General features: G+C 43.3%; 1 protein-coding gene across 1 annotated transcript in view; it reads left to right on the top strand.

Moving 5' to 3' along the window:
* The first annotated feature begins 22,506 nt into the window (after positions 1–22,506).
* The window catches only part of GALR1 (galanin receptor 1), a 658,006-nt gene continuing 653,323 nt past the window's right edge, over positions 22,507–27,189 (top strand). Inside the window, exon 1 of the mRNA XM_086965186.1 lies at positions 22,507–23,739. Within this exon, the coding sequence (XP_086821312.1) occupies positions 23,056–23,739 (684 nt within the window). The 5' untranslated portion in view covers positions 22,507–23,055. The remainder of the gene's footprint in view (positions 23,740–27,189) is intronic.

Below are 27,189 nucleotides of genomic sequence, written 5' to 3' on the forward strand. Positions count from 1 at the left end.
AAGCCTAGACCTTTCAAGTAATTGGAACAGAGCATTAAATATTTTCCAGAAATACAGTACCTTGCAGAATTTGAGCCAGAGAATACAGATATTCTAAAGACTAACATGCTGGATACATACTACCCTAGAAAGAGTACTCATCTTGAAAACATGTGTCTATATGAAGTTCTTCAGCACTATGCATATAAAAATTAATTTATCTGAAAATATAGAACAAGGAAGATATGCAGGATGTGATGGTTGTTTAGTGAGATACAACAAAGGAAATAGTATTAACTACAGAAAACGTAGTAGCCAAACTCCAGAGAAAGGGGAATGTTTCTGCTTGGCACTTTGCAGTTGTTCAAGCCATGGTGTGCAGAATCTGATTTACTTGGATACTATGACTGTACAAAGACTCTTTTAATGTTGTGAAAGACAGAATTGAATGATCGATGGTTCCAACCTGCCTGAAAATGTTGAGAGACAAAATTGAAAAGGAAAAAAACATCGCTGCTGAGATAGCCAAGGAGAGTTCTTAAAGCAACCAAAGTTCTGCACCATCAAGTCGAGATCTTCTTGGGGTGCCACTCGCAGTCGCCACTTTGACCCTGCTTTGTTCCTTGGCCTGCTCTGTGCTGGAAAGTGCCCTGCTGCCGATATTTGCTGTTGCCTGTGACTCTTGCGGTGATTAGACGACCGCCGCTGGAACCGGGAGTCCGGGACTGCGAGGCCCACAGGTCCTTGCGCATACCACACTCGGGCACCTGCAGCCACTTCCCGGACTCCTCCCTGCGACCTGGGCGCCCTTATCAGCGACTCGCGGGCCCCGCTCCGCGGGGGCCGCTCGCAGTCGCCACTTTGACCCTGCTTTGTTCCTTGGCCTTCTCTGTGCTGGAAAGTGCCCTGCTGCCGATATTTGCTGTTGCCTGTGACTCTTGCAGTGATTAGACGACCGCCGCTAAAACCGGGAGTCCGGGACTGCGAGGCCCACAGGCCCTTGCGCATACCACACTCGCTCACCTGCAGCCCCTTCCCGGACTCCTCCCTGCGACCTGGGCGCCCTTATCAGCGACTCGCGGCCCCCGCTCCGCGGGAGCCGCTCGCAGTCGCCACTTTGACCCTGCTTTTGTACCTTGGCCTGCTCTGTGCTGGAAAGTGCCCTGCTGCCGATATTTGCTGTTGCCTGTGACTCTTGCGGTGATTAGACAACCGCCGCTGGAACCGGGAGTCCGGGACTGCGAGGCCCACAGGTCCTTGCGCATACCACACTCGCGCACCTGCAGCCTCTTCCCGGACTCCTCCTCCGCTCCATAAATATTCCGCGCCTACCGCGAACGCGGGACGCGCGCGGGACCAAGCCCGGGGCTAAGCCTGGGCAAAGGGCGGACCGTTGTGTGGCCGTTAGGTGGCTGTAGGAGGCTGGGCTGGGGCCCCTCCCTTTCATTCCTCCCTTAATTCAATCTACTGCATGTTTTGCTGTGGTTACATAGCCATCCATCTAAAGTACAAATCTTACATCCTTATCGCCTGTACATTGCTGCCCCCGCCGCTGGACTTTCACTTGCACATGGCATACTGTCTGGTTCACATTTGCCCCTGTTAATAGCTACATTCTACTGTCCCGTGATGTGGTGCTGCTAACTGTGGATTTATTTTGTAATTAGTGCAAAATTTTCCTGTGTTAGGGTTATGGTGAAATTTTTTTAGTCTTTTAGATCTTCTCTAAGGCTTTATTTATTTGGGGCTTAGGAGGGTTTCCCCAATAGCCACTATCATGGACTCACCTTCGTTGAGCAGTGTGGGGGAAACAACAGTAAAGGCACCCTTGATAAATACTTTAAAAAACCCACCTCTGAGATAGATAGGGAAAATGCACTGGCCGAACGAAGGGTGGAGCGTCGTCGCTCCATTGAAGGCATCAAAGCCAGACTTTCCTCATCGACAGCACCCCAGACCCTAACCCCTGGTTTAGGTGTGCCCCCAGTAAGTGAGGATCCTCTTGCCACCCAGGGCATTCCTGTACTTCTACGGGACACCTCCCTCTCACCCCCCTCAATAGCTGGCTCAAATAGTACAGCTACTAACATCACATCACCTTCATGCAACACCGGTGCAGGGCCGGAAGTTTCATCTGCTACCCCGCGTACCGCTAAATTGACTGCTAGAAACAAACCCAGAAAATTGGAGGTCCCAAAAGTATATGGCCCGCCCCCAAATAAAAGACGGAGGAGGGGGGTTCTCTCCAAAAAGGTAGGATTAGCCATTCTGATTTTGGCAAGGGCAAAGGGCCGAATCCAGCTTCTGCTCCCAAACCAAAGGACGCTCCAACATCTGAAGAAATCCAAACGGCCCCTCAAGAAATACTACCACCTCCTATAACGACTGCTCCAACAACTGGCTCAGAATCTCTGAGTGGCAAATCGATGGACTCTCAGTCGTCTGTCCCCTCCCTTGACATCCTTGAGCACCTATTTAGGACGTACACACTTCCAATCCTAGAAAGATTACTGGGGATAGAGCACCGATTGGGGCAATTGGAAATGGCAATTTCCAATAAAGTGGACCAACAGAAAGATCTTGTTAATCCAATTCCAACCACTGCCGCTGCAGTTACATCTTTCATCACCACATCTGTCAAGGATAAGGAGTCAAATGCACCTAGTAAAATAGTGAGCCGAAATTCACAAGGGGCTAAATCCTCCAAATCTGCTCCCCGACCAGCCACGCATACTTCAGGCGCTATCCCGAAGGGGAGAAATAGTCCGGCTGCAAGAAGCACGCGGGAGGTAAGAGGGAGGATGTCCCCGAACAGAGTTGAACACCGCAGGGGCCGCCAGGTTGAACTCCCCCCAGAAGCGGTTCCCTACGTGGTGGTGCTCACGGGTGTCCCTACACTTGAGGCTGACAAGAGAGAAGGAACCTTACAGCTCAAAAATAAAACCATGCATTGGCTGACCCAGAATAGACCGCTCCCTGGTAACATCAACGGGGAGATCGTGCATGTACGACGACTCCCATGGTTGGGGAGCCGAGAAAAAGACATCGAGGGTGATCTCATTGTGGTTAATTTTAGAGACCCTGAAGTGGTCAGGTACATCCTCAGTTAGATGCCTGGGAACATAGGTAAAACAATCGTGCCCTGTGACCTTACATACTTTTATACAAGAGCCCTAGAGGCTCCCATGTCATGTCCTTGGCCACCCCCCGCCCTATTGAGTAACACAGGTACCAAATTTAACAACCAGTACTTGTCCTCGATGCCCAATTCTATGGCTCCAAAGAATGTATTTGGGTGGGAAACTGTTCCCTACAGGGGCTATGGTAGTTTTTCTGGGAGGCTGGTTCATACGCTTGAAACAAGGGGGATGGAACACCTGCTCCCCTTTACTCCTCTAGAAGCCAATAATAGATTTAAAGCCTTTTCAGGCCTTGAAGATTGTGAATGACGGTTGGGTACCTTCACCAACTCATCGCTACCCCCGAGGAGTAACAGTAATAAAATGAACCTAAGTTGTTGCAAACAGATCTGGTCAACCACTAGTGTGCATGAAGGCCAGGGAAAGGCTGGAGGTAATGCTGTCAGTACCACCTGGGAAAATGACACGTTGCCGCCAGATAACCCAACTTTCTGTAGTGTGTGGGCCCAAGATAATATCTTACCTGATAGTGCACATGCCCATGCACAGACTTCCCTTGACCAGCCTGACTCGACTTCAATATCCTTTGTCTCACTTAATCAGGATTCAACACATTCACTTGGGTCTCTTGTTTCGCAAGTGGTCATTGACCACGCCAAAATTGGGACATCGGGGTCCAAATTTAAATCTCCACCCGAAACTTTGAAGGTTCTGTCATGGAATGTCGCAGGTATCGCCAACAAAATACATACTGATGACTGGGACTCCATAGTAGCTAATAGCGATGTTTGTCTCTTCCAAGAGACTTGGGCTAGGGAACCCCTGTCCAGAATGGGATATGCAATTTTTGAAATCAAGGCCAACTGGAGTGGTAAGGGGAGGCCCTCGGGTGGCTTGGCGGTGTGGGTAGCTAGCCACATTGGATGCACTGCGGAGAATATAGTCACGTTCTCCCAGGACATACAGTGCGTTATACTGAAGTGGCCCAGTGCCCCTAAGTTAGCAATTATAAATGTGTACTCCCGTCCAGTTGGTCCAACCATGGAGTCACTCATACTTGAAGATCTTTCGTCCTTTCTGGGTCAGTTACCTGAAGATTGTAAGATAGTAATGGGTGGAGATTTTTTAATTGTCATTTTGAACCACTAGATGGGCTGAGGGAAGGTGCACTCACTGCAGAAGATGATTTTTGGGGTGTTCCGGTGTGTCAATCTCCCCACCCCAAGTCCTGGTCTCTACTTGCGGTACAAATTATGTCTTTGACACTCAATTTTGCGGTAAGGGCTTGCAATGGCCTAACGATTTCAGATACCCCCTCACAATGTACCTTCAATAGGAAGGACCATGAATCACGGCTGGGCTACATCTTTGTAGATATTAGCTTGTGGTCCAAGGTTAAGGACTTTAAAGTAGTCGCACGTACGGATAGCGACCATAATGCACTTTTACTACACTTGGTGCATTCTGTAATAGTACCTGGCCCGCAGCCCGCTGAGACCAGGGAGGACCCATGTAATCTGGTACTCACCTCCAATAGGCGTAGGGTTAAATGGAAGAAACTGGCAAACTCGAAAGAAAGTACCAGGAAATTGTATGAGCTAGCACTCCCCAAGTTAGAGGACTTGGACAATTTAATTAATCAACCCAGACCTCAAGACTTTAACAAGAGATTAGCTCTAATCCATGAAGAGTTAGTGGGTGTTCTGGGTGAGGTCCTCTACCCGGAGGTAGCGCAGTGCAAGCAAAAGACCCGAACCTCTACCTGGTACAACTCAGCCTGTAAAAAGGCCTAGACTGAGTTAATAACAGCATTAAAAGCAGGTACAGACAGGACCAGGGTGGCCGAGCTTAGGCGCGAATATAAGGATGTAATGACACGGGCAAGGTCAGAATGGGACTGGGACAGATGGCAGGATCTCTCTCTCGCCCTTGAAACGAGGGACTCCAGGAGATTTTGGTCATTAGTAAACATCGGCTCAGGCGAACCAAAAGCTGCAGTAGAGCCCAATATTGCAGCTTCTGTGTGGGAAGCCCACTTTGGTAAACTCTACGAAGATAGCTTTGATGGTACCAATGATGTGGCTGCTGCCTTCTTATCCCAATCTGGCGACAGATTGGAATTTAGTCTTGGGGAGGTGGTCAGTGCAATAGAGAGACTGGCGTTGGGTAAAGCACCGGGACTCGACAAACTGCCTGATGACCTTTTTAGGTCCCATCCTGAGATCTGGGCCCCGTACCTCCATATTCTCTTTAGTTCCATTGCAGGAGGCATGAAGATCCCCTGTACTTGGCTGGGGGCGGAGATAGTACCCATTTTTAAGAAGGGCTGTCCTCTCCTCCCAGCCAACTACAGGCCGATCAGCCTTATAGACGTGCCCCAAAAACTCTTTTCCCGCCTTATACTGGACCATCTCCTGGACTGGATGGAGGATAGAGATATTCTAAGCCCCCTTCAGGCTGGCTTCAGGAAAAACACGTCCACCATGGACCAGATCTTCCGCCTTGTACTCCTCTACTGGAAAACTGTGAGGATTGAGTGGGGGAGGTTGTATATGGTGTTCGTGGACCTGAGGTCAGCATTTGACCTGGTCCCCCGAAAGACACTCTGGGAGGTTTTAAATGAGATGGGAGTCCCTATACATCTTTTACAGGCCATAATCCGACTCCATGAAGGTAATTTTGCTCAGGTCCGGTGTGGGAGGGGTGGATTTTGTCAAAAAGGTTCCCAGTCCTTAGGGGGGAAGGCAGGGCTGCGTTCTGGCGCCAACCCTGTTTTGCCTTTATGTTAATAACGTTTTATCCCATCTTGGCAATGTAAGGGACAATGATGCCCCAATTTTGGCGGGCAGGAGGGTGCCGGCCATCATGTTTGCTGACGATACCCTCCTGCTCTCCAAATCTCCGATGGGGATACAGCGGATCCTGGATGGATTTGGTCTTTTCTGCAGACAGTATGGTCTAGAGATCAATACAGGGAAGACCAAATTCATGATATTCAACCCCTCCCCCAAGACTCGACCAAACCCTTCACTGAGCTCAGTAAGTCAGGAGAGGGTAAAAATATTCCTGTATCTGGGGGTAACCCTGCATGAGAATTTATCCTGGGAACCACAGATAGCAAGATCTCGGATAAGGCTGTCTCAACTGTCTGGGGCAATCTTGAAGGTTACGAACACCTCTACTTTCAAACCTATTGCCCCGGCAGTTGAAATGTACAAAACACAAGCTAAGGTGGCTGCATTATATGGCAGCGAGATGTGGGGGCATAAAGCAGGGAAAGCGCTGACGAGTGTAGAAAACAATTTTCTGAGACGCCTCCTGGCCCTTCCCCGTGGCACCCCCCTGCTTCCTTTAAGATTAGGCATGGGCCTTTTCCCCGCAGGGGAGGATCTTGAATCAAAGCCATTAAGATTTTGGCACAGGCTTTGGACTACCACTGAGCTTAAACACTACAGGCAAGATCTTATCCACGTAATGAACCTAAACCAATGCGACAAAATTCCGTGGCTAGCTTTTGTAAAGAAAGAACTGTATCGGCTGAGTCTCCATGAGCTTTGGGAGGCCCCTGAGATAGGTTGTCAAAAAGTTTCCCGGAAAAGATTCGTAGAAGTTCATAAGGAAAGAAGTCTTGCTTCCCTTGTGCTTGCACCCCACAATGGGATTTTAACCGAACGTTTCCTGGACTCCAAAAATTATTACTACTTTGAAAGTTTTATGGATATCATCTTCCCGATACTGGCAAGAAAACTATTCATCCAATGGAGGCTTGGTACTTTGCCTATTAAATCCTTCACGTGTAAATGGGCTAAGGGGCAAGACAAAATATGCCGCGGTTGTAGCAACTATGATAAGGAGGAAATTCATGTCCTGTTCTTTTGCCCAGCCTACGACAGACCTAGGAAGCACTGGCTAGTGCCTCTGTGCAGGAACTTGGGCGTAAGGAGTTATGTGATTTCGTACAGAATATTGAAAACTAATACTTCCCCTCATATAGTATTTGCAGTTGCAAAATTTTTAATGGCCATGTGGCACATCAGGAGGAAATTTCTAAAAGCCTGATTACCAAAGGATGGTATTGTTACATAACAGTATTGCCAATGTATCTTTTGACTACCAATTGGGAATTGATTGTTGTTTTTATTTACCCTTCCAAAGTATGATCTAACACAACGTTTTAATTTAATATGTATCTTTTGTAATGTATGTTTTTACATGTATTTTTTATGGCCTAAACGGCCGAAATAAAGAATTTTTGGATTGGATTGGATTGGCTTGGCACTTTGCAGTTGTTCAAGCCATGGTGTGCAGAATCTGATTTACTTGGATACTATGACTGTACAAAGACTCTTTTAATGTTGTGAAAGACAGAATTGAATGATCGATGTTTCCAACCTGCCTGAAAATGTTGAGAGACAAAATTGAAAAGGAAAAAAACATCGCTGCTGAGATAGCCAAGGAGAGTTCTTAAAGCAACCAAAGTTCTGACCCAGCAAGTCGAGATCTTCTTGGAGAGCCAATATATCAAAATGAAGCAGCACTAGCTATGAATGAGATTGAGAATGCAGCACAGTAAGCAAGAGAGAAAACTAGGTTTTGAACAGTTAGTTCAACAACTGAATAATGAACAGAAAGACATTTTCAACAAAGTTAAAGATACAATACAGCACAGATTCCTGAATAAGAAGAAACAGTGTGAATGCTCTTCATTTGAAACACTTCTACTATATATAAGTGGTCAAGCTGGTACTGGAAAATGTTTTATGATTACAGTAGTTACTGGTTATCTACAGAGGACTACAGATTCAAGTTTGTCATGTATGGTGACTGCACCCACAGGATTAGCTGCACATAACATTAAAGGAATTACTCTTCATTGACTATTAATGCTACCCGTGGAAAATGACAATAAACTAGAATACAAGGTGATGCATGTCATGAGGTAGCAAGAGTATTGAAGAAAACTGAAGCGTCTGAATATTGATGAAGTGAGTAAGGTTTGGAACCTAATGCTAGCTTTCATACATTTAAGAATGCAACACGTATTAGGAACAAACAATGAAATACTGGCTAGTGGAAAGCATGCAATTTTATTTGGTGACCTACTACAACTAACACCTTTAAAAGGACAACCTTGTTTTCAAAACAATTCTACATATTAAAACAAGAAATTCTCTTGGAAGTAGTGGCAGGGTGAATATTTGGCAAAACTTTGAATATAAAGAATTAGTGAGAAATATGCATCAAGCATCAGATGTGGAAGGTGGAGATATACTAAAGGACATTTAATTATGAAATCTTACAAGAGATGGAAAAGGTGGTTTGGAAACTCGCCTTATCAAGAAACTATTTCCATTTAATATTACAGCAGCAGAAGTTATATGTAATTTCAATAAAGAAGAGAAGCCCATAGTGTGTTTAATGCCATCCCTTTTAGAGTACTTCAAATTCAGAGTAGAATTACTGCAACTAGAAAAAGATCATATATTTGGAAACTACAGCTACTATTAAAATATGTTAGTGACAATACTACTCTCAAATAAATTACAAGCAAATTTGGATAGTTTGGAGAAGCGGGTATCAAAAACGGCAGTGTTAGAGAAGCGGTTAGGGCCCCGATGTAGGTAAAATTGATTTACCGATTTTAAATTACCGAATTTTACCGATTCGGTAATTTAAAATCGGTAAATCAATGGGTCCGATATGTAGGTATTCCAGATGTGCTGGAATACCGAATCGGATGAATTCGGTATTTACCGATTCGGTAAATACCGAATCGGTAATGCCCATTCATTCCTATGGGCTTTGAAGCCCATAGGAATGAATGGACATTACCGATTCGGTATTTACCGAATCGGTAAATACCGAATTTCTCAAGGGTGCAGGGGGTGTCACTTTGACACCCTCTGGCACCCCCAAAACAGGCACGGGTGCCATGTGGCAGGCATACCTGCCCTAAGGGCAGGTCTGCCTGTCACATGGCATAGGTGTGCATGCACACATGTGCATGCACACCGGAATCGTTATTTTACCATCAAATAGGATTTGATGGTAAAATACCGATTCGTTAAGGCTCCTGGGACTCTGAAGAGTCCCACCTACATATGGGTGGCTCCGAATCGGTAAAATTACCGAATCGGTATTTTACCGAATCGGTAACTTTACCGAATCGGTAAAGTTACCGATTCTGTATTTTACAGAATCGGTAACTTTACCGATTCGGTAAAGTTACCGATTCGGTAAAATAGTGCACCTACATGTCAAATCATGTATACCGATCGGTAACGGCCGAAAATACCGATTTTCGGCCGTTACCGACCGACCTACATCGGGCCCTAAGTGTCTACAAAAACTGACGTTTAATTTTGCACTGAAATTTAAATGTTGAAGTAGGGTTAGTAACTGGTGTAGTGGATAAAGTTATGCATTTTAATAATTACCCAAACAGAAATGAGATGGAATACTTGGTCATAAAATTTGATGACATTAATGGTGTCAAGCAGATTGGTCAATGTGCTTAAGTTATTTGTAAGTGAAATACTTATATGTTCAGCAAAAGCAATTTCCACTGTCCTTAGCATATGCTGTAACTTTCACATATCACAAGGTTTATGTGTAGATGCAGCTTTTGTTAATATTGGAACTAGTGTATTCAAAGAAGTAATGTCATATGTAGCATTGACACAAACTAGAACATTGTATGGTTTGTTCTTTATTGAACAGGCACCACTTATGCACTCATTCTAACATCCATACCCCACTCATCCAGTCATTCAGTCATCCGCCCACCTCTCATCAACTCATTCTAACATCCATTCCTTCTCATGCACTTATTCTAACATCCATTCAATACCTATGCACTCATTCTAACGTCCATGCACCACATATGCACTCATTTGAATATCCATGCACCACTCATGCACTCATTCAATCATCCATGCACTACTCATGCACTAATTCAATCATCCATACACCACTCATGTACTCAATGTGTACATACACATACAATGTATCTTTTTTAACCATGAAAGGCGGTTCAGAAAAGAACCTTATTTATTTTATGTTTTTGGAACTCCGTTTTTATTTGTTGTATATTTTTAAACATTTTGCCTTTTTTCAATTTTTTTCCAGATATATGATGGCAGCAAGTGGAAAAAAATTGTAAGCTCAAACAGATCAGCAATTGAAAAACTGGAGAACATAATATAAACAATTAATGTGTCCTTCTCCGCAATGTCCTAAAAAATGTCAACTGACTGCTCTCCAGCAGTTAGAGTGGCGTTGCATTCCAAACAGTATTTACCCACACGATTTGAGGAGAGATTTCAGACTGGCACCTCTGCACTTTAGATGACACTCTAATTACTGTTGCAGGTGCTGCTGCTATAGATGTACTTGGCTGGTCATTCTCTCTTTTTTGTCATTTGTAATTGTCTTTGTTGGCATGTTTTGAAGTGGTGTAGCATTGAAGTAAGACCACAAGAGTTGTTTTTTGCAATACCATGCAAAAGAGTTTTGTTGCACAAAGATATTTTTACTAATTTTTCAGCGGTCATGCTCTCAACAGAAGGGATTGTAAACAAAACCCAAGCCATACTGCTTCTTGGGTATTGGCTCTTCATCATCACTTCCTTCCTCTCCTGCAGGCACCTCCTGCTCCTCAACAGTTGAGCAGATTTCTTGCTCCTTACTTGTCCCTAATGCCATTTTATTTTTCAGATAAAGCACAAAAAAGACTCCAAAATGCTGTCTCTCTCAGATTTCTCCACCAGAGCTCCAAAATTGTTCGAATTGCAAAGAGGGACTTTCGAAAAGGAAGAAACAGGTGGGAACTTCCTTTTAGCAGTAATGAAAAGTGAATCCTCCAATCAGATCTCTTCATTTAAAGATCACGTGATCGTTGCACATACTGGCATAATTGTGATCAACAATGTCATTGTGGTGATCAGTGCCATCGCAAACTCAGACATATAATTAAAAAAAACTTTATCATAAAAGTAGCTAGAAAAATGCATGTTTTTACAATATAACAATAAAGTACTGCCATCAATCTGTAATTACAATGACTGTTTATATGTCTATAAAACTTTGATAAAAAAATGCTATATTCGCAATAAACGCATTACCAGATACTACGCAAAGCAGTATTCGGTGGTGCCACGGACATCGATGGTGTTGGTGTTACCGTTGTCATCGCGTATAATACCTAATTATTAGACGAAAAAAACAGAACACCCCATAATCATAATTTTGCAATCAACAACAAAACTGTTGTTTGATATCTTACATATTACAAATCTATATATATAAAAACGAAAGTATGTCTGTTTGTCCTTTATGCATTACTACACCATTCATCCGATCAGCATGAAACTTTGGGAAGTTGTTGAGTACACTCTTGCGAAGGTTTCTGGCAAAAAATTTAAAAAATAAAAACTAAAAAATTGTTAAAAGTTGTTGAGTACACTCCCGCGAAGGTTTCTGGCAAACAAAAAGAAAAATGTGTTAAATATCGAACCCCCGGCCCTCCAGGGCCCTCATAATCTTTCCAATACTGAACGTTTACAGTTTCCGGTGCGACTCGCTTTTGCAATGACCATCAACAAAGCACAAGGACAATCACTGCAAGTGTGTGGACTAGATTTGGAGAAATCGTGCTTCTCACATGGACAACTGTATGTGGCCAGCTCACACGTAGAAAAACCTTCTGATTTATTTGTGTAGGCACCAGATGGAAAAACCAAAAATACTGTGGATCCACAAGCACTCAAATAAATAAACAGAATTAAAACAACACTTTAACCCCTTGCGTGCTGATGGCAGAACGGTTCCGTCATCAGCATCTGTTGAGCTGTGCTGATGACGGAACCGTTTCGTCATGACTCCGCCCGCGCAAGGCGGAGTCAGCACAGGCGGGGAATACGCCCCACACGCAAGGGGTTAAAATGTTTTCCATATTAAAATGAATAAGTTTCAATGTGAATGACACAATGTAAATTAAATGTTATCATAACAAGTTTCTGTAAATTTCCTTTCTTCTGAGATCGCAGCAACGCGCGACGTGTAAGCTAGTAGAATATATTATTAAAATAACTAATGGAATTCACCTGAAAAATAAAAAGCTGCAACAGTGTTACTTTTATAAATATAAGAAAAAATACATATTCACTGAAAAAACATAGAATATTGGGACATTATAGTTACAAAACAACATTAGAAAACCATACAAAATTCATTGAATACATAAAAGATTACGGGGATGTTTTACTGACAAAACTCACTGAAAAAACAAAGGTTTCAGGGACGTTATAGTAGGAAGAAAAATCATGAAAACCTTAGAAATTCACTAAAAAAGCAAACAGAAACATTATAGTTAGGAAATAGAGGTTTTAAAAACCATAGAAATTGAGTGAAAAAAACAAAGGTTACAGGGACAATGTAGTTAGGAATTTTTTTTTTTAACTTAGAAATTCACTGAAAAAAACAAAAGTTACAGAGACGTTATAGTTAGGCTAACATTTCACTCATACAAATCTAGAGAAATTCAGCTGTTATAGCTACTTTTATTTTATTTTATTTTATTTATTTTATTGAATGCGATTTCCAATAGCGCGAACATTACCCGAAGGTGTCAGAGCGCTTTATAAAAGAACCAGATGTGATACATAAGAACTTTGGATTACATGAGTTGCATAAAAGTTACATAAAAGTTACATAAAAGATACAAACAGGAAAAAAAATTGCAGATTGCAAATGTACAAGTTGTAAAGTCACTCAAGGAAGAGATACAAATGGATAAACTCTAAGAATCACATAGGAATGGTAGTGAGTACAAAGGTCTACTACATATACTAGTGGTTAGAGTTAACTCTATATCTCTATATACATATATATATATACAAATAGAAGATTTTCTCAGGATTCCATTTTACCAGCGATTCAGCTTGGACAAGTATATAATATATTTACTGAGTGAAAAGAGAAATAAACAATTAAAAATTAAAATAAAAAGGGGTAGAGAGCGGTATGTGGGGAGAAGAGTGGGAGGCTGAGATTGGTGAGAGGAGAGAGGGGGACCTAAGGGGGAGAAAGAGATAAGGAAGTCCAGTGTAAGTGAAATGTCTCAAGGTCAGCAGGATGGAATCCAAGGGACCAAAGGAAAGGAGAATAATCAACAAAATGGCAAACCCGGGTCGTGGCCATCGATTGCAACATGGCAAGATACACCCAGGGCAAGAGCGACAACAGGAGAGGGTCCCAAAATGGCGGGGCGCACACAAGATCCAGCCCAAACGTTATGAGGGCCAAATCCAAAGAAAACCAGGGAGCCGACCCAACAGAGGAAGAACAAGAGGGGAAAAAGAGCCAGACAGTCAAAAGGAGGAGCATCTTCAGTATTTGCACCTCCTTTCACCACTGCTGCACACACATGATCCCTGGTCTAAATGCTCTCATGCTCCTGTACTGGGCACCACAGTCCACTGTGTCATTAGCTAGAGGGATGTTAAAACAAATATCCAGGTCTCCACCCAGCTTTCATGCTCGACAAAAAGTTGATGTCTATCTTGGCTCTCCCAGGGGGCATTAGCGGCTTCGTCATATGTAGGGGGTGAGCGCTGTAATTAAAATCCTCTCCCGGTAGTGTAACCTGTCCCGCCCATCTGCTGTGGCCACTGGCCCCCATCCACACACTGCAGTTGGGCCAAACAGGTGGATGGAGGCTGCAGATCCGGCGATCAAGGGCTGCACCACCTGCATGCGCCCGCCGGGGAAGATGAAAGGGCAGCAGGGGGCCGCTCCTGATGTCGCGGCCCCCACATTGTTACCTCATAATGTGGGTCCGTTTCACTGAGGCCCCCCCACTTCTACCTCCGTTTCACCTTGGGCGCCATCTTGAGGTGTTATCGCCAGGGGTGGATATTGCCGATATTTCAGCAGAGCAGCTACTGGAAGTTGTTTTCGCATTTGGCCCTTAAAGGTAATTTAGTGGCTAACTATAGTTTGCACCACCGCAATGCACTGCTTATGACCTCACATATTTTATCACTAATGACATGGTCAGTGACAGCACTGATTACATCATCCACAGAACCACTCACACACCCAGTCACATACTCTTAGGACCTCTGGTATGCCAACCTATACACTCACACAACCCTCTTATACCCATTCACAGACCGATACAAGTACTTTCACAACCACTCACTTATCCATAGAGCCACTCAGACTCCCACTCACTCACTCATAGAGCCTCATTATACAACCAGTCACTCAGCCATACAGCCTATTACACAGCCAGATACTCACCAATACAGCTACTGACACACCCAGTAAGTCACCTGTATAGCCACTCACTCACACATCTACTCACTTACCCCTATAGCCTCTCAGCAGTGCCATTTACTTACCCATACAGCCACTCCCACATTCACCTACACACCCACACAACCACTTACACTTCCCTTTCCACATCTTACAACCACTCATACAACCATTCACTCACCCATACAGCCAATCCCACAGACACTCATTCTTCCATACAGTCACTCACTCACCAACTCTCTTATTCAAACACTCACCTAAACAGCCACTCACTCACCCATAGAGCCACTTGGACACCCAGTCACTCACTCATACAACCATTCAGATACTCGCTCACTCATCCATACATTCACTCAAACAGCCACTTGCCTACCCATACAGCCACTCAAACAGCCACTCACACACCGCTTATAAAGCCACTGACACACCCACTTATTCACCAATACAGGCACTCACACAAAAAGGAAGTCACCCACACTGCTACTCAGATACCCACTTATACACCTATACAGCCAGTCACACACCAACTCACACACATGTACAGTCACTGAGACACCCACTCACACACAGATGCACACAGTCACACAGTGACTCACATTAACTATGTTAAAATAAATCTCATTAGTAGTACACAAAGTACTTTTGTGGTACCTTAGTATTTACATTTAATACACAAAACTTTTAGAAAACACTCACAATCACTGAATGATGTAATCAGTTATGTCACTGACCATGGCTTGAGGGATGTAATATGTGAGGTCATATGCAGTGCATTGCCGGTCTCAAATTATATAGTTAGCTCAGGTAGCTATACCCGCTGAATTTCTCTGATTTGGACGAGTGAAATGTTATCCTAAATATAGCGTCCCTGTTACTTTGTTCATTTTAGTGAATTTCTATGTTTTTTAATTCGATTTCCTAACTATAAATCCCCTGCAACCTTTGGTCCAATCGACAGAACAGGGCTGATCCATACCGACTCTCTGTATATGTTAAAGTATACGATACATAGGCAGAGTAGTCTGTAGCGAGACTGCAAAGAACTGGTATGGTAAAAGTACCTGTACCATTGGGTTACATTCCTTATGTGAGCCATTATGAATTATCGAAGTGATGGGTGAGGACACCAAGCTCACATTTGTGTGTTAACTTTAATGTATGGAAAATGAGACAAAAAAAGTCTTAGTTATCATATTTCATATAAATATAGTACCCTGAAACGTATATCACGTTCAGAGACTTTTATGACCTGCTATGGTGGAAACTGAGCCACATGTTAAGGTCCCCTGGGCTTTTGCTGTCCCATTTTGTACCAACCTCATTATTTATTTGATGTATTTTGACCCTTTTGTCTCCAGCATAACTTTCTAACATTCCTCCTTAAATAACTATTTCTTACTTGCTAACAGATTGTGAGTGCACAGCACCTATGGGGACTACCTCATCTTTAAAAGAACTCCATATTTTCATTGTAATAGAGAAGACTTCTTGCATAAAAATAGATATTAATAACGATAATACATTCCAGGTCTGTCACAACGTTTAACAATTTTGCACCGCAAGCTAGGACCCATTTACTGCAGGTCTTAATTTCCCACACGCTTGAGGCAATTTTAGCAGATATCAGCGTTAACTTCCCCCCTGAGGTACGACCTCAGGCATTATTTAACGCACCCTGATGGACTTTAAAAAGCCCTTCTAGCTCTGGGGGTTCCATGCACAACCATGCTTCATAGAGACACAAAATTGAAGACTAATTGGCTATTATTTTAAAACTGTGCTGCTTCCATACATTACTGAAGCCATGTGTATTCTAGGAAAACAAGTTAATGCTGTTCATCGATTCCCATCCCTACTCTACATTACTCATACTGTCCCAGCACATCCCTGACATCCTCGTCCCAGCCTAGACAGTCTTAACTATTATGGCAGAAAGAGTTTTGACCCTCCTTATTTCAATGCCATTGGGGTAAAGTGATTTTTGTTGCACAAAACAGAATGCATTACATGTAGTGCCCAAAGTAAAGACACTTAACCAAGTGAAAAGTACCTTTATGTAAATGCCATGTCTTCTTTTTGTCTCGTGTAAAGTATCCGCATTAAAGGTAGATGTGTGGGATCTGAGCGGCTAAAAATGTTTTAGAAAGAATATGAAGTTGTAACTGAAAATTTCATATATGAACAATCATAGTAATCTGTTATAAATTAAATCAGGGTTTATGGTATAGGAGGTATACATATTCTAACACAAGATTTTAAAAGTGGCATTTTCAAAATTGTATTTTAAAATGCGACTTTATCATTAAAGAGATATTTTAATTACAGTTTCACTGATACCAGACATGAAATGAATATCTGTTTCCAATCAAACTTTAGCACCCATTAAAATTTATAAGGAAACCCAACGCTCTCCTATTGGATGGATAGACCTTACAGTAGTAAAAAATAAATCTAGGATTTATTCACTGGCAGGACACATAAAACTTAAAAGTACATGTCCTTACAATGCAACCTGCTCTATGGGCTACATAGTGCCTACCTTAGCGGTGACTTATATGCAATACAAAGAAAGTTTAAGGTTTGGCAAGGGGGTTAAATTTGCCAAGTCGAATTGGCAATTCAGAACTACATTCAGGTTGAAATGGCAGACCTGGAACATGTTTAATGGGCCATTTAAGTGGGTGGTACAGTTTGTGCTGTAGGCTCACTTGTAGCATTTAATTTACAGGGCCTGGGTAAATGGTACTCCATTCTACAAGAAACACTCATAAAAACGCAGGGAGAGCCACGTCTGTTTCGACTAAGCAAGCCCTTCAATGTATGCCTTAACCACGCATATGCCTTAACCCTGCATACGCGTGGTTAAGGCAGTGCACGGTCTAGCTGCTTTCTGCAGCTCGGCAGAAGCAGGAAGACGCCAGAAAGAGAGGACGCAGTGAGGTAAGTGGGGCTGGGGCTGGGTTTGGTGGGGGTAGTTTGTATGGATGTTGTTTGCAGAGCTGGGGGGGTCAGGTTAGTTTCAGGGCTGGGGAGAAAGGTCGGGAAGCTTTTTCAGGGATGGGAGTCTGGGGTAGTCTTCAGGGTTTTGGGAGGGTCGGGTAGTTTTCAGGGCTGGGGGAGTGTTGGGATAGCTTTTTAATTAGCGGTTAGGGTATTGAGTTTAGGAGCAGTGGAAGGTGAGAGGGTAGTTTTAGTGATAGCGCATGGTAGGAGGGGGTTGGGGACAGAATTTTAGGCCTCAGATTAGGGGAAGGCAATGGCTAGTTGGGGTCGTTTTAGGGCTTATGGGAGGGCTTTGGGGATGATGGGTAGGTTTTTTATGGTTCTGGTTGGGGTCAGGGTAGTTATTTAAATTAGGGGTTGGGGTTTTAGGCCTAAGGGCAGTGGAAGGGATTAGTGTATTTTTAGAGACAGCATAGGGGATTTGAGGAGGTCGGGTAGTGTATATTAAGATTTAGGGACTGTGTGGGGTGAACAAGGGTTTTGAGGTATTTGGATCACCGAACAGGAGGACAGGTAGGGGGTTTGAAGCTTGGGGAGGGGGGTCACGACCGTAGTCATGTACACTCCTTTTTATCATTCATGCCTTTACCACAAAATTGCCTGATAAAGCCATACGTGGTAAAGTAATGCATGATTAAGATGCATTTGTGGTCCAGGCTGCGAGGTTGAGGCACACATGGTTTAGCCAAGCGTGCCCCTATCATAAAACCACTTATAAGTAAATTAAATATGGCAATAATGTATAAACTAATTTAACCATGTTTAGGGGCGTGAGCACAAGTACTTTAGCAGTGGATAGTAGTAGTAAAGTGCACAGGTTCCTAAAGGCAACAAAAACGAATTTCAGCACAAATGCTGAGCAACAGGCACAGCGTTTGGGGGAAGTCTACCCTAAGACTGACAAGTCTAACATGGACAATCTATCAAAGGTGTACTTGTTAAATAAAATCTGTGACTATATTAACATGTTTCCTTCTTGTTCAGTTACAAGTAATGTGTTCCAAATTAATAATGTTCTGGAACACTTTACAATATTCAAGTGTACTCCATCTTGGAGTGACCAAAAAGCGGCATAGTAATTTCGTGTAGCCTTGAGTTGTATTTGTATCTAACGACAGGAGCGGCACCTAATTTTCTATATATCGGTGTTGATGAGAGACCTCTTTATAACCAGCATTGGTAATCTGCATATTGAAAATGTTAGTGATTATTACATCCACATTAGCAAGCTAAACTTTAATGCATTTATCATCCATGTATATGTCTAACAGAAAAAAACAGTGCAGTTCACTGTTAATTTTAAGGCCTCTATAACTGCTCTTAAGTGATAAATCCACATGGCTTCCATTTGTCTTAAAGAGAGTTCTCTTCGCCTTTTCTTGGATGGCTTTTAATCTAATCAAGTCCATTAGATCGAAAATCAGTCAGTTCTGGGCATTTTCAACGTATGTGCACTGCTAACGGGTTTCTCACAACCCCATTCAGATTTGTCGTCACATTTTCTGGTATTCTCCCTCTCGGCTGTTTTATTGTGCTCCCTACATATATTGTTTTACAACTGCTTTCAATTGCATATATTATATAGGTACTTTTACAATTGATAAATTGATTAATCTTGTATTTGTAAGTGAAGTCGTCATCCTTATTTAATAGTCAGCACCGTTTTTCTCTTTTTAAAATATTTTGAAGGGGCAGATAGCCAACCTTTGTTTTGTTTGATACGTGTTAGGGAACTCAAGCCCAACATACTCCTAATAATGATGCCCCTGAAGAATGTTTTCTTTAGCTTTGTGGTAATAAAATTCCCAAGCCAAGGACCGTTTCCAGAAATCTCTAATGTCTATTAGGTAATTTGTAAATATCTTTCCAGGCACAGATATATGTGGTGATAAATGATACTTTGTCATGGATTTTGAAATCCATTATATCTTCAACTAAATTACTTGGTCTTTTGACATATCTGTGATTCTGCCCTTTTTAATGTGACGTGGTTATAAACTCTAATATGGAGTCTATCTTAGGGAGCTACAATAGTACCTTCAAAGTGCCTGCCTTCACAACAATGTCTCCGTATTAGAGTCATTTCTGCATAGAGTATCCCTTACTGCTTCTGGGTGGGCACTATCTGTTCGCAGCGTTCTGTTGGTAGCAGTTTCCTTTCGGAACAAACTGCACTGTATCCTATTGCCTGTGGGGTACAATTAAACATGCAGCATCCTAGAAAGTAATGTTTTTTTACTCACGAGCTCTTGTTTACTCATGGGCACTGAATTTTACAGTGAATGTATTGTTGTTCAGGTATTCCCAATACTCTTTCGTTGGTGCAGTTGTGCCCATCCAAATCAAAATCACAGCATCTATGTATCTTCGCTATCAGACTGATATATGAACAATAAATGACTAAGAAAAAGAGAACTGAAAGTGTGGTGACTGAATTTTTCATTGAGTTTGAACCAATACTATGGACTAAGTAAGTACTGCTTCTCTATAAATATAAAAGGAAAGTAATACAAATGACAATAGTCTTTAAACTTTTGGGCTGAGGGTAGCTACACCATCAGTTCAGTTACTTAGGCTAATTGTGATGAAATACAGAGTTATGTCTACATGTGAAACTCCTGGTGCTGTCTTCCACAAAGCTAGCTTCGCAAAAAAAATCCCTATGAAGACTTTATGTAGTAGGAAACTGGCCATAGAACAATGACTGATTGTGTTTGTTCATTTGTACTGTTGCACTTAGGACAAGACATGGAAAACAATCTATGTTTTTTGTTTTGTAAATGTATTTCCTCTATATGTTATTTAGATTACTATTCATGCATATCATTGGTGTCAACTCACAATGTATTGCTTGAACACCAGATATGTTTTATGGAAAACTTTATAATTTGAATTTGTTCTATAATGGTGACTCCCTTAATATTTAAATATACACGTGATGAAGCCATCTCTAATAGGTAGCAATATAAGAGGTCATTTCAACCAAGGCTTCTCTATGAGCAGGCAATGATCAGAAAATATCCGGCACAAGCTGTGATATAAACACTGATATCATTTTCTTGTAATATTTAACCACCAAAATTCAGATTCTTTTACTTTAGATCGTTTGACAGAAGTTTGTATTAAAATGTATTGCCTAACATATGTATTGTACCCAAAATACTGCATAACAAAATATTTTCCAATTGGGTGTAGCGTTTTAGGTGTCTTCGGCCAGACACACTTTTTAGTGCAAGGTGGGTGCAATACATTTGTGGACTATAGTAAAAAACTTACAGTGGACCTATAGACCATCCATTGGTTACCTTGGCTGATTTTATTGGCACTTTCATTTGATTGATTCCTGTTTTATTGCTTATATGACAGTCTCTTTATCTTCTTTTTAACTGTCTGATGTGTTTCGTTCCACTACTCACATTTTGGGAGCTATTTTTTCTTATTCATTCAGCACTAAATGATAGGGTATAACCCGAGGGAAGACGCAGTAGTTAGAAGCCATAGGAAGACTTAAAAGTCTGCAGTTTTTGAGAGGAAAAAGTTGATCAGAGACCAGGCCTGAGAGGTCCTCTGTCTAGCAAGTTTCTTGGCTGACAGTTCCAAGTTCTGGACTGTGGTCAATAGCCCTTTTTTCTCTGATATGCCCAACTCTAACACAGACTGTACAATATCCGCTGAGCACTGCGTACAGCACTTTGAAAAATCTATAGTGGAGTCAATCGAGAAGAGCCTGCGGCACAAATGGTTATTGGCTTAGCCAGCACTCCCCTTCACTTTAGTGCAGACGAGGTCCACAAAGCCATAAATTTGTAAGCTAGAGGGAAATCACCATGTCCAGATGGAGTACCCAGAGACCTGTAAAAGGCTGATCCTGTCGTTTGGGCAAAGATATTGGCTCATGTTTTTAACGCAGCCTGTTCCCGTGGCTTACCTGAGGGTTTCCTTGGTAAGTAAGGCTTTCCCTTGCCGGAACCCACTTGTCTAGAGACACCTCCAAGATGCCACACCCTGATTCAAGATGAAATAATAGCACATTCAAAATATTGGGCTTCAGTGCTGCAACTTTAAGAACACCGTTTTGTTTGCTTAGTTGTGCTTTCTGTATTATTCAGGTAATTGGGTGTCCCTATGCTTTTTATGTACGACAGGTCTACAAATAAATGACATGAGGTGTAAATGACGTGCTTCGCTTCGCCGTTTAACCTTCAACGTCTGCGTGTGTAACAGGTGCACTGACTCGTATAATCAGACTTTAAGAAGGCGCGCGCCGAACGGTGAGCGCTCGGAAGGTCTCGAGCACGGTACCGTGAGTCCCGTGCACTCTCTGCACGCGTAGCTCTGGTGCGAGGTATTGCGTGTGCCAAATTAATCTTTATGACGTATAACTCTGGGTGAAATCGCCGGCCGCCTGGATGTATTGTAGCTGATTCTCCACACAGCGGTGACCGCTGCGGCTCGCTGCTTTCGTCCCCTCAACTTATGTTTTTTTATTCTTTCAGAGGAAGCAGTCGTGACTACGAGTGACCGTGAGCCAGAGGGCGCAAGAGCCCTGGACAAGAGGAGCAGGACAGAGCCGCGGAAGAGCGAGAGGCAGGGGCAGCGCGTAAAACAAAAGGGATAGCGGAGGTAGAGAGGGGTTGGGAAAAGGGGATAGAGAGCGGCGGTGAGAACGCGCGCGAAGTGTAGACCAGAAGGAGAATGGAGGCTGCAGACAGCGAAAGAGAAACAGGCTAAAAGGTAACAGCAAGAAGAGAGGGAGATGTTCGGAAGGGGTGGCGAATGGGGAGAGGTAAGAAAATAGGAGAAAAGGGCTCTTTATGCAAAGAAAGAGACTAGAGACACTGAGAGCGAATAGTAGAGGGGGGTGCGCAGAATCAGTCAGAGAGGAAGACAAGTGAGAATAAGACGGATAATGAGGGGGTGTGGGCAAGCAAGAGAGAGGGGAGGGTGTTGTGTGTGGGGGTACGAGGATTAGGCAGTGCCCTGCGAACACTCCACTCGCATTGGAGCTTGACACGATTCCGCGCCTCCTGCTTTCTTATTTCCACCCCGGAGGACAACACACAGTGCCCAGTGCACACAGGAAAGGGCGCATAGGCAACAGGTAGCAGCACCTGCAGGAGCCGAGCTGGCTGTGCAGGGGGTTACCCTCCTCCTAGTGGCGGCTTCAAGTCCTTTCCCAGGCGCGCCTGTGTACAGGGAGGTACGGATGCAGGGAGGACGGACCAACAGTGCTCCTCAAGCGGTGACTGCTCTATGCTCCCCTCCCAGAAAGGAGCAGTCTTCGCCAGCTGGGGCTCCCCCGCCACCTGCCAATGCCAACCACTCAGAAAAGTTTACTGAACAATCGTCGCTTCATCACACCCTTTAAATCTGCGTTGTTTCTTGCGTACTTTTTTCAGTCTCTTTTGGTGGACTTTGAGCTACAGTGACAGATTGGTGGTGTATCACTTTTTGCATCCACTGCTGTGTGCCCTGTTAGGACAGAAGGACATCATTTTTATTGGACAAGGAGAACACTGACTAAATCTTTCATTCTACCACTTGGGTTTATTTCAACCGCGCTCTATCTCCCATCTCCACTGCTGTTTCAAATAACTCATCTGATCCCACAGAGATGGATCAATCTACATTTTTTCTCAATTACAGCGAACGATGGCCGGACTCCAGCAACGTGACCACTTCAGCCCCCTTACCACCTCAGCCCAAGCCCCTCTTTGGCATTGGTGTGGACAACTTCATCACCCTGGTGGTCTTCGGCCTAATTTTCAGCCTAGGCGTGCTAGGCAACTCATTGGTCATCACAGTGCTGGCTCGCTGCAAGCCAGGCAAACCCCGCAGCACCACTAACATCTTCATCTTGAACCTCAGCATTGCTGACCTGGCCTACCTGCTCTTCTGCATCCCGTTTCAGGCCACCGTCTACATCCTGCCTACTTGGGTCCTAGGTGCCTTCATCTGCAAGTTCATCCACCTCTTCTTCACACTTTCCATGCTGGTCAGCATCTTCACACTTTCGGCAATGTCGGTGGACCGCTATGTGGCCATTGTGCACTCGCGGCGCTCTTCTTCCATCCGCGTGTCTCGCAATGCCCTGCTAGGGGTGGGACTCATATGGGTGCTTTCCGTGGCCATGACTGTACCTGTGGCCTATAATCAGCGGCTTATCTATCGGGAAGACAACCAAACTTTCTGCTGGGAGCTGTGGGCTAACCCCCGGCATAAGAAGATCTACGTGGTTTGCACCTTCGTCTTCGGTTACCTGTTACCCCTGCTTCTCATCTCCTTCTGCTATGCCAAGGTAGTGTTCACTCAACCTTCTTATTTGCTTTTGTTCTCTATTGACCCGGTAGTGCTTATTGTTTTGAGTGCAATGGGATCTGTGTGGTGGATCCACAAACCCTGCTTGTAGGTTCAAGAGCAGGATGATTAGTGGTGTTAAGTGGGTAGTATCTGGAAGGTAACAAGTTCTACCAGAAGTGATAAAAGTGCTGATCAGTATAATGTATGCCTTATATTAGGAAGATAGACTATTGAAATAAATTTTTTTTGTTTTAAGTTGTTAAAAAGTTGCACAGGGGCAGTGCTTGATTTGAAAAATAAAATGAATAATTTTAATAAAATAAGTTCTGATGCATACAGTGTTTCTTAGGAGCCCCTCACTGGGGCTGCACTTACTAAGGTGGCAAAACACCAGGACTATCTCGTCGCAATTCCACCTAGTGCCTCTTTCTTCCACCACCCTACACTTCCTATCTCTTTCTCTCACTCTTGCAGTCTTTTTCATTCCTGTCTTCACGCTTTGTCATCATTTCCCTATCTTTCCCTTCCTCCTTTTGTTATCCCTTTCTTCATTTCCCTCTCTCTTGCTGTGAGTCAAAGTCTGACCCCAACATACGAGAGCCAACTCATGCAACCACTCGCACACATTTAGCACCACCAGGGTCTTAAAATGCTATTAGAGGTAGTGTAAGTAGTTGCTCAGCTGGAGGTGTTCTCTTGGATTAGTGTAAATTAACCTGAAAGATCTAATGTATAAATGGGCTCAGAGAAACGTGCCTTATGGAGTAGGACACGAGTAAGATTATTCTCAGGAAGTGATGTAAGAAATGGTTGAGTGGAGCATATCCTCAGCCTGTGGTAAAGTATCTCACTGAAAGTAATGCAGACAGAAGTTTAGAAGAAGATGTCCACATGAAGTGTTGTAAACAAGAAAGTGCCTTATTGCACATGGAGATGAAGTCCTGTCTGAGAAGACGGTGTCCTGTCACATTAGAGGAGGATAGTCCACAGTATCTAGTGTAAGCAATGGCTTGGTGCAAAGTGTGTTATAATCTAGTGGGCAGATATGTCAAATGATTCGATGCAAGCCGTGGGTCGGAGAAAAGTATCCTGGGGCTTATTTACAAGCCTCTTGCACCACCCCCACATCACTTTTCCCATGTTGAAAACTACGCTAAAGTGGCGCAAGGGTCTTGTAAATAAGCCCCCAAGTTTTTACAAAGGATGACACATCACACTGAATGAATTAAGGACCAATGCTGAGGAGAATATCTTATTGGCTAATGGCAAGCCTTACCATAACAATAATAATTATAATTTGCATTAGTATATACATATATCAATTCAGTTTTGAAGAGCCACATCAAGTCGTGCAACCTGCTATTGGGAGTGTGTCTCATTGCCCTTGGGAAGTGAAGTTCTTTCTGTGGACATAATGAAGGCAACTGCTCATAAGAAGGTGCTGTGTTCACTTTCGTGACCCTGGAGTCGTGTTGAAGATAGAGTGTTGTGGCTAAAACACCTCTAACTTTTGTGTGTTGTTTTGCAGTTTTACACAGCGCAAACTCGGCCCAAAGGCATTTAGAGCACTTTACATGAACACAAGATAAGATTACGCAAGGTGGTATTAATTTTCTTATGGCATGGGGAGGTAAAGGGATTTGCCCAGACTCAAAAGATGTTCAATTGATGCCTGGTTCCCCTGTAGCCAGTGCTTAAAATGAAAAAATAGAAGTACAGGTGCCCTGTATCAGAGTACCTACTTGCTTCTGCTAAGTGACAGTACTCGCCAATTAAAAGGTGTTGCAGCTCTGCTGAGAAGTGCAGGTACCCTCCCTCTTAAAATAAAGACGTGCAGGTACTATTAACCTGACAGCACTGGCCCACTTAAAGCAATGCCTGTAGCAAAGACGGCATCTCTCACCGTTGGGGCACATTTTCTCCTTTCATATGTATATTCTCAAAATTTTCGGCCCAGGAAACCAACTTTACCTATGATAGGTAATTCAGCATCCTGGGGCAACTTGAGGGCTAGACTGGCCATAGTGGGTACTGGGTATTTTCCCAGCGGACCGGTGTGGTGGGGTCGGATGTATGACGTTAGCACGCATACTATTACCACGCATACCTTTACAACGCGGTATTTACAATGAATACCGTTACAATGCATAGCGCTTTGAGGTGCTGGATAGTGGTAAGTATAATTTTATATTCCAACTCCAGTCCCCGTGGACACTAGGGAAGGTGTTGGATATAAAATTAAACTTATTCCCTATCCTAGAGCGCCCCCCCAGCGCAATGCGTTGTAATGGTATGCGTGGTAATGCCTGCGTTGTAATGGTAGTGCGTGGTAAAAAATGCGTGCTAAACGTTGTATACCGGTGGGGTCCTGTTTTGGACCTGTGCTGGCCGTTTTTGTTACGGGGGTCTGGTATTGCGGCAGTGCTGCAATATTGGCACCCTGTAACAAAAGCAGCAGCAGTGTTTCTCATTAGCACCCACCACCCCCCACCCCGGGCTGGTCTGACTTAATTGTCATGGCTGGTTTGCGTTCTCAGTCCGGCCCTGGGCAACTTACGGTCCCTTTTATATAGGTGGGACCATAGTGATGCACACCCTTTGGCAATAAGTTTTAAATGAAAATTACGGTGCCTGGGACATCGAGAAATTGTTCTCAATAATTTGGTCCAAATGTATTTATCTGAGCATTAACATTTCTAATAGAAATGCAAACCATGTGTTCACAAGCCCTCTCTCATAGCTTTTTAGTCTTCCAGGCCATTGCATGAGTAACTCATCCGGTCCAGACTTTTTGCTTTACATTGTAGGACTTTTCGTCCTGGTTTTATTATGTGATCAACTGGACTGCAAGTCCTAAGATGTACAGCAACAGTGGGCATGGGTGAACCACTCACTCATGGACATTAGAGCTCCTCTATGTAAAATATAATAATGCTTTATTGACACTGGCTTACAGGTATTGCCAAAACCTTGTAGTCATAGGCTTTAGCACTGTTATATATACAGAAAATATGTGGGTTACCTTGACAGGGCCAATTTAAGGGTTTGAGGTCCAAGACAATGCATATTTGGGTGTCTACAAGTTCGGAAGAACTTGAAATGTATTGCCCACTTTCAGCCGATTTAAGCCATTGAATTGCCAAATAGTACTGAATAATACATTGCAAAAACAGCAGAAGGCTCAAGCTGCCTGCAGTCCACCAGCCAAATATTACAAAAGAAAGGTTGAGCAACCATTGAAGAAGCCATTCCTTTGTTTGCTAGGATCTTTTTTTATTTTGTCTAGAAATAACATTTTGAATGGTACTCAGTGAATAACCATGCTGTTCCTCCCATTATTGGAAGGACATGGTGTGAGTGACTTGGTGAATGTTTAGTGGATTAGAGGATACAATTCAGTACAGGGAATTAAAAAAATAAAACTCCAGAGAATCCCATAAATTGGGGG

Source organism: Lissotriton vulgaris, chromosome 4_1 (assembly GCF_964263255.1).
Source record: "Lissotriton vulgaris chromosome 4_1, aLisVul1.2, whole genome shotgun sequence".
In the NCBI taxonomy this organism is placed as follows: domain Eukaryota; kingdom Metazoa; phylum Chordata; class Amphibia; order Caudata; family Salamandridae; genus Lissotriton; species Lissotriton vulgaris.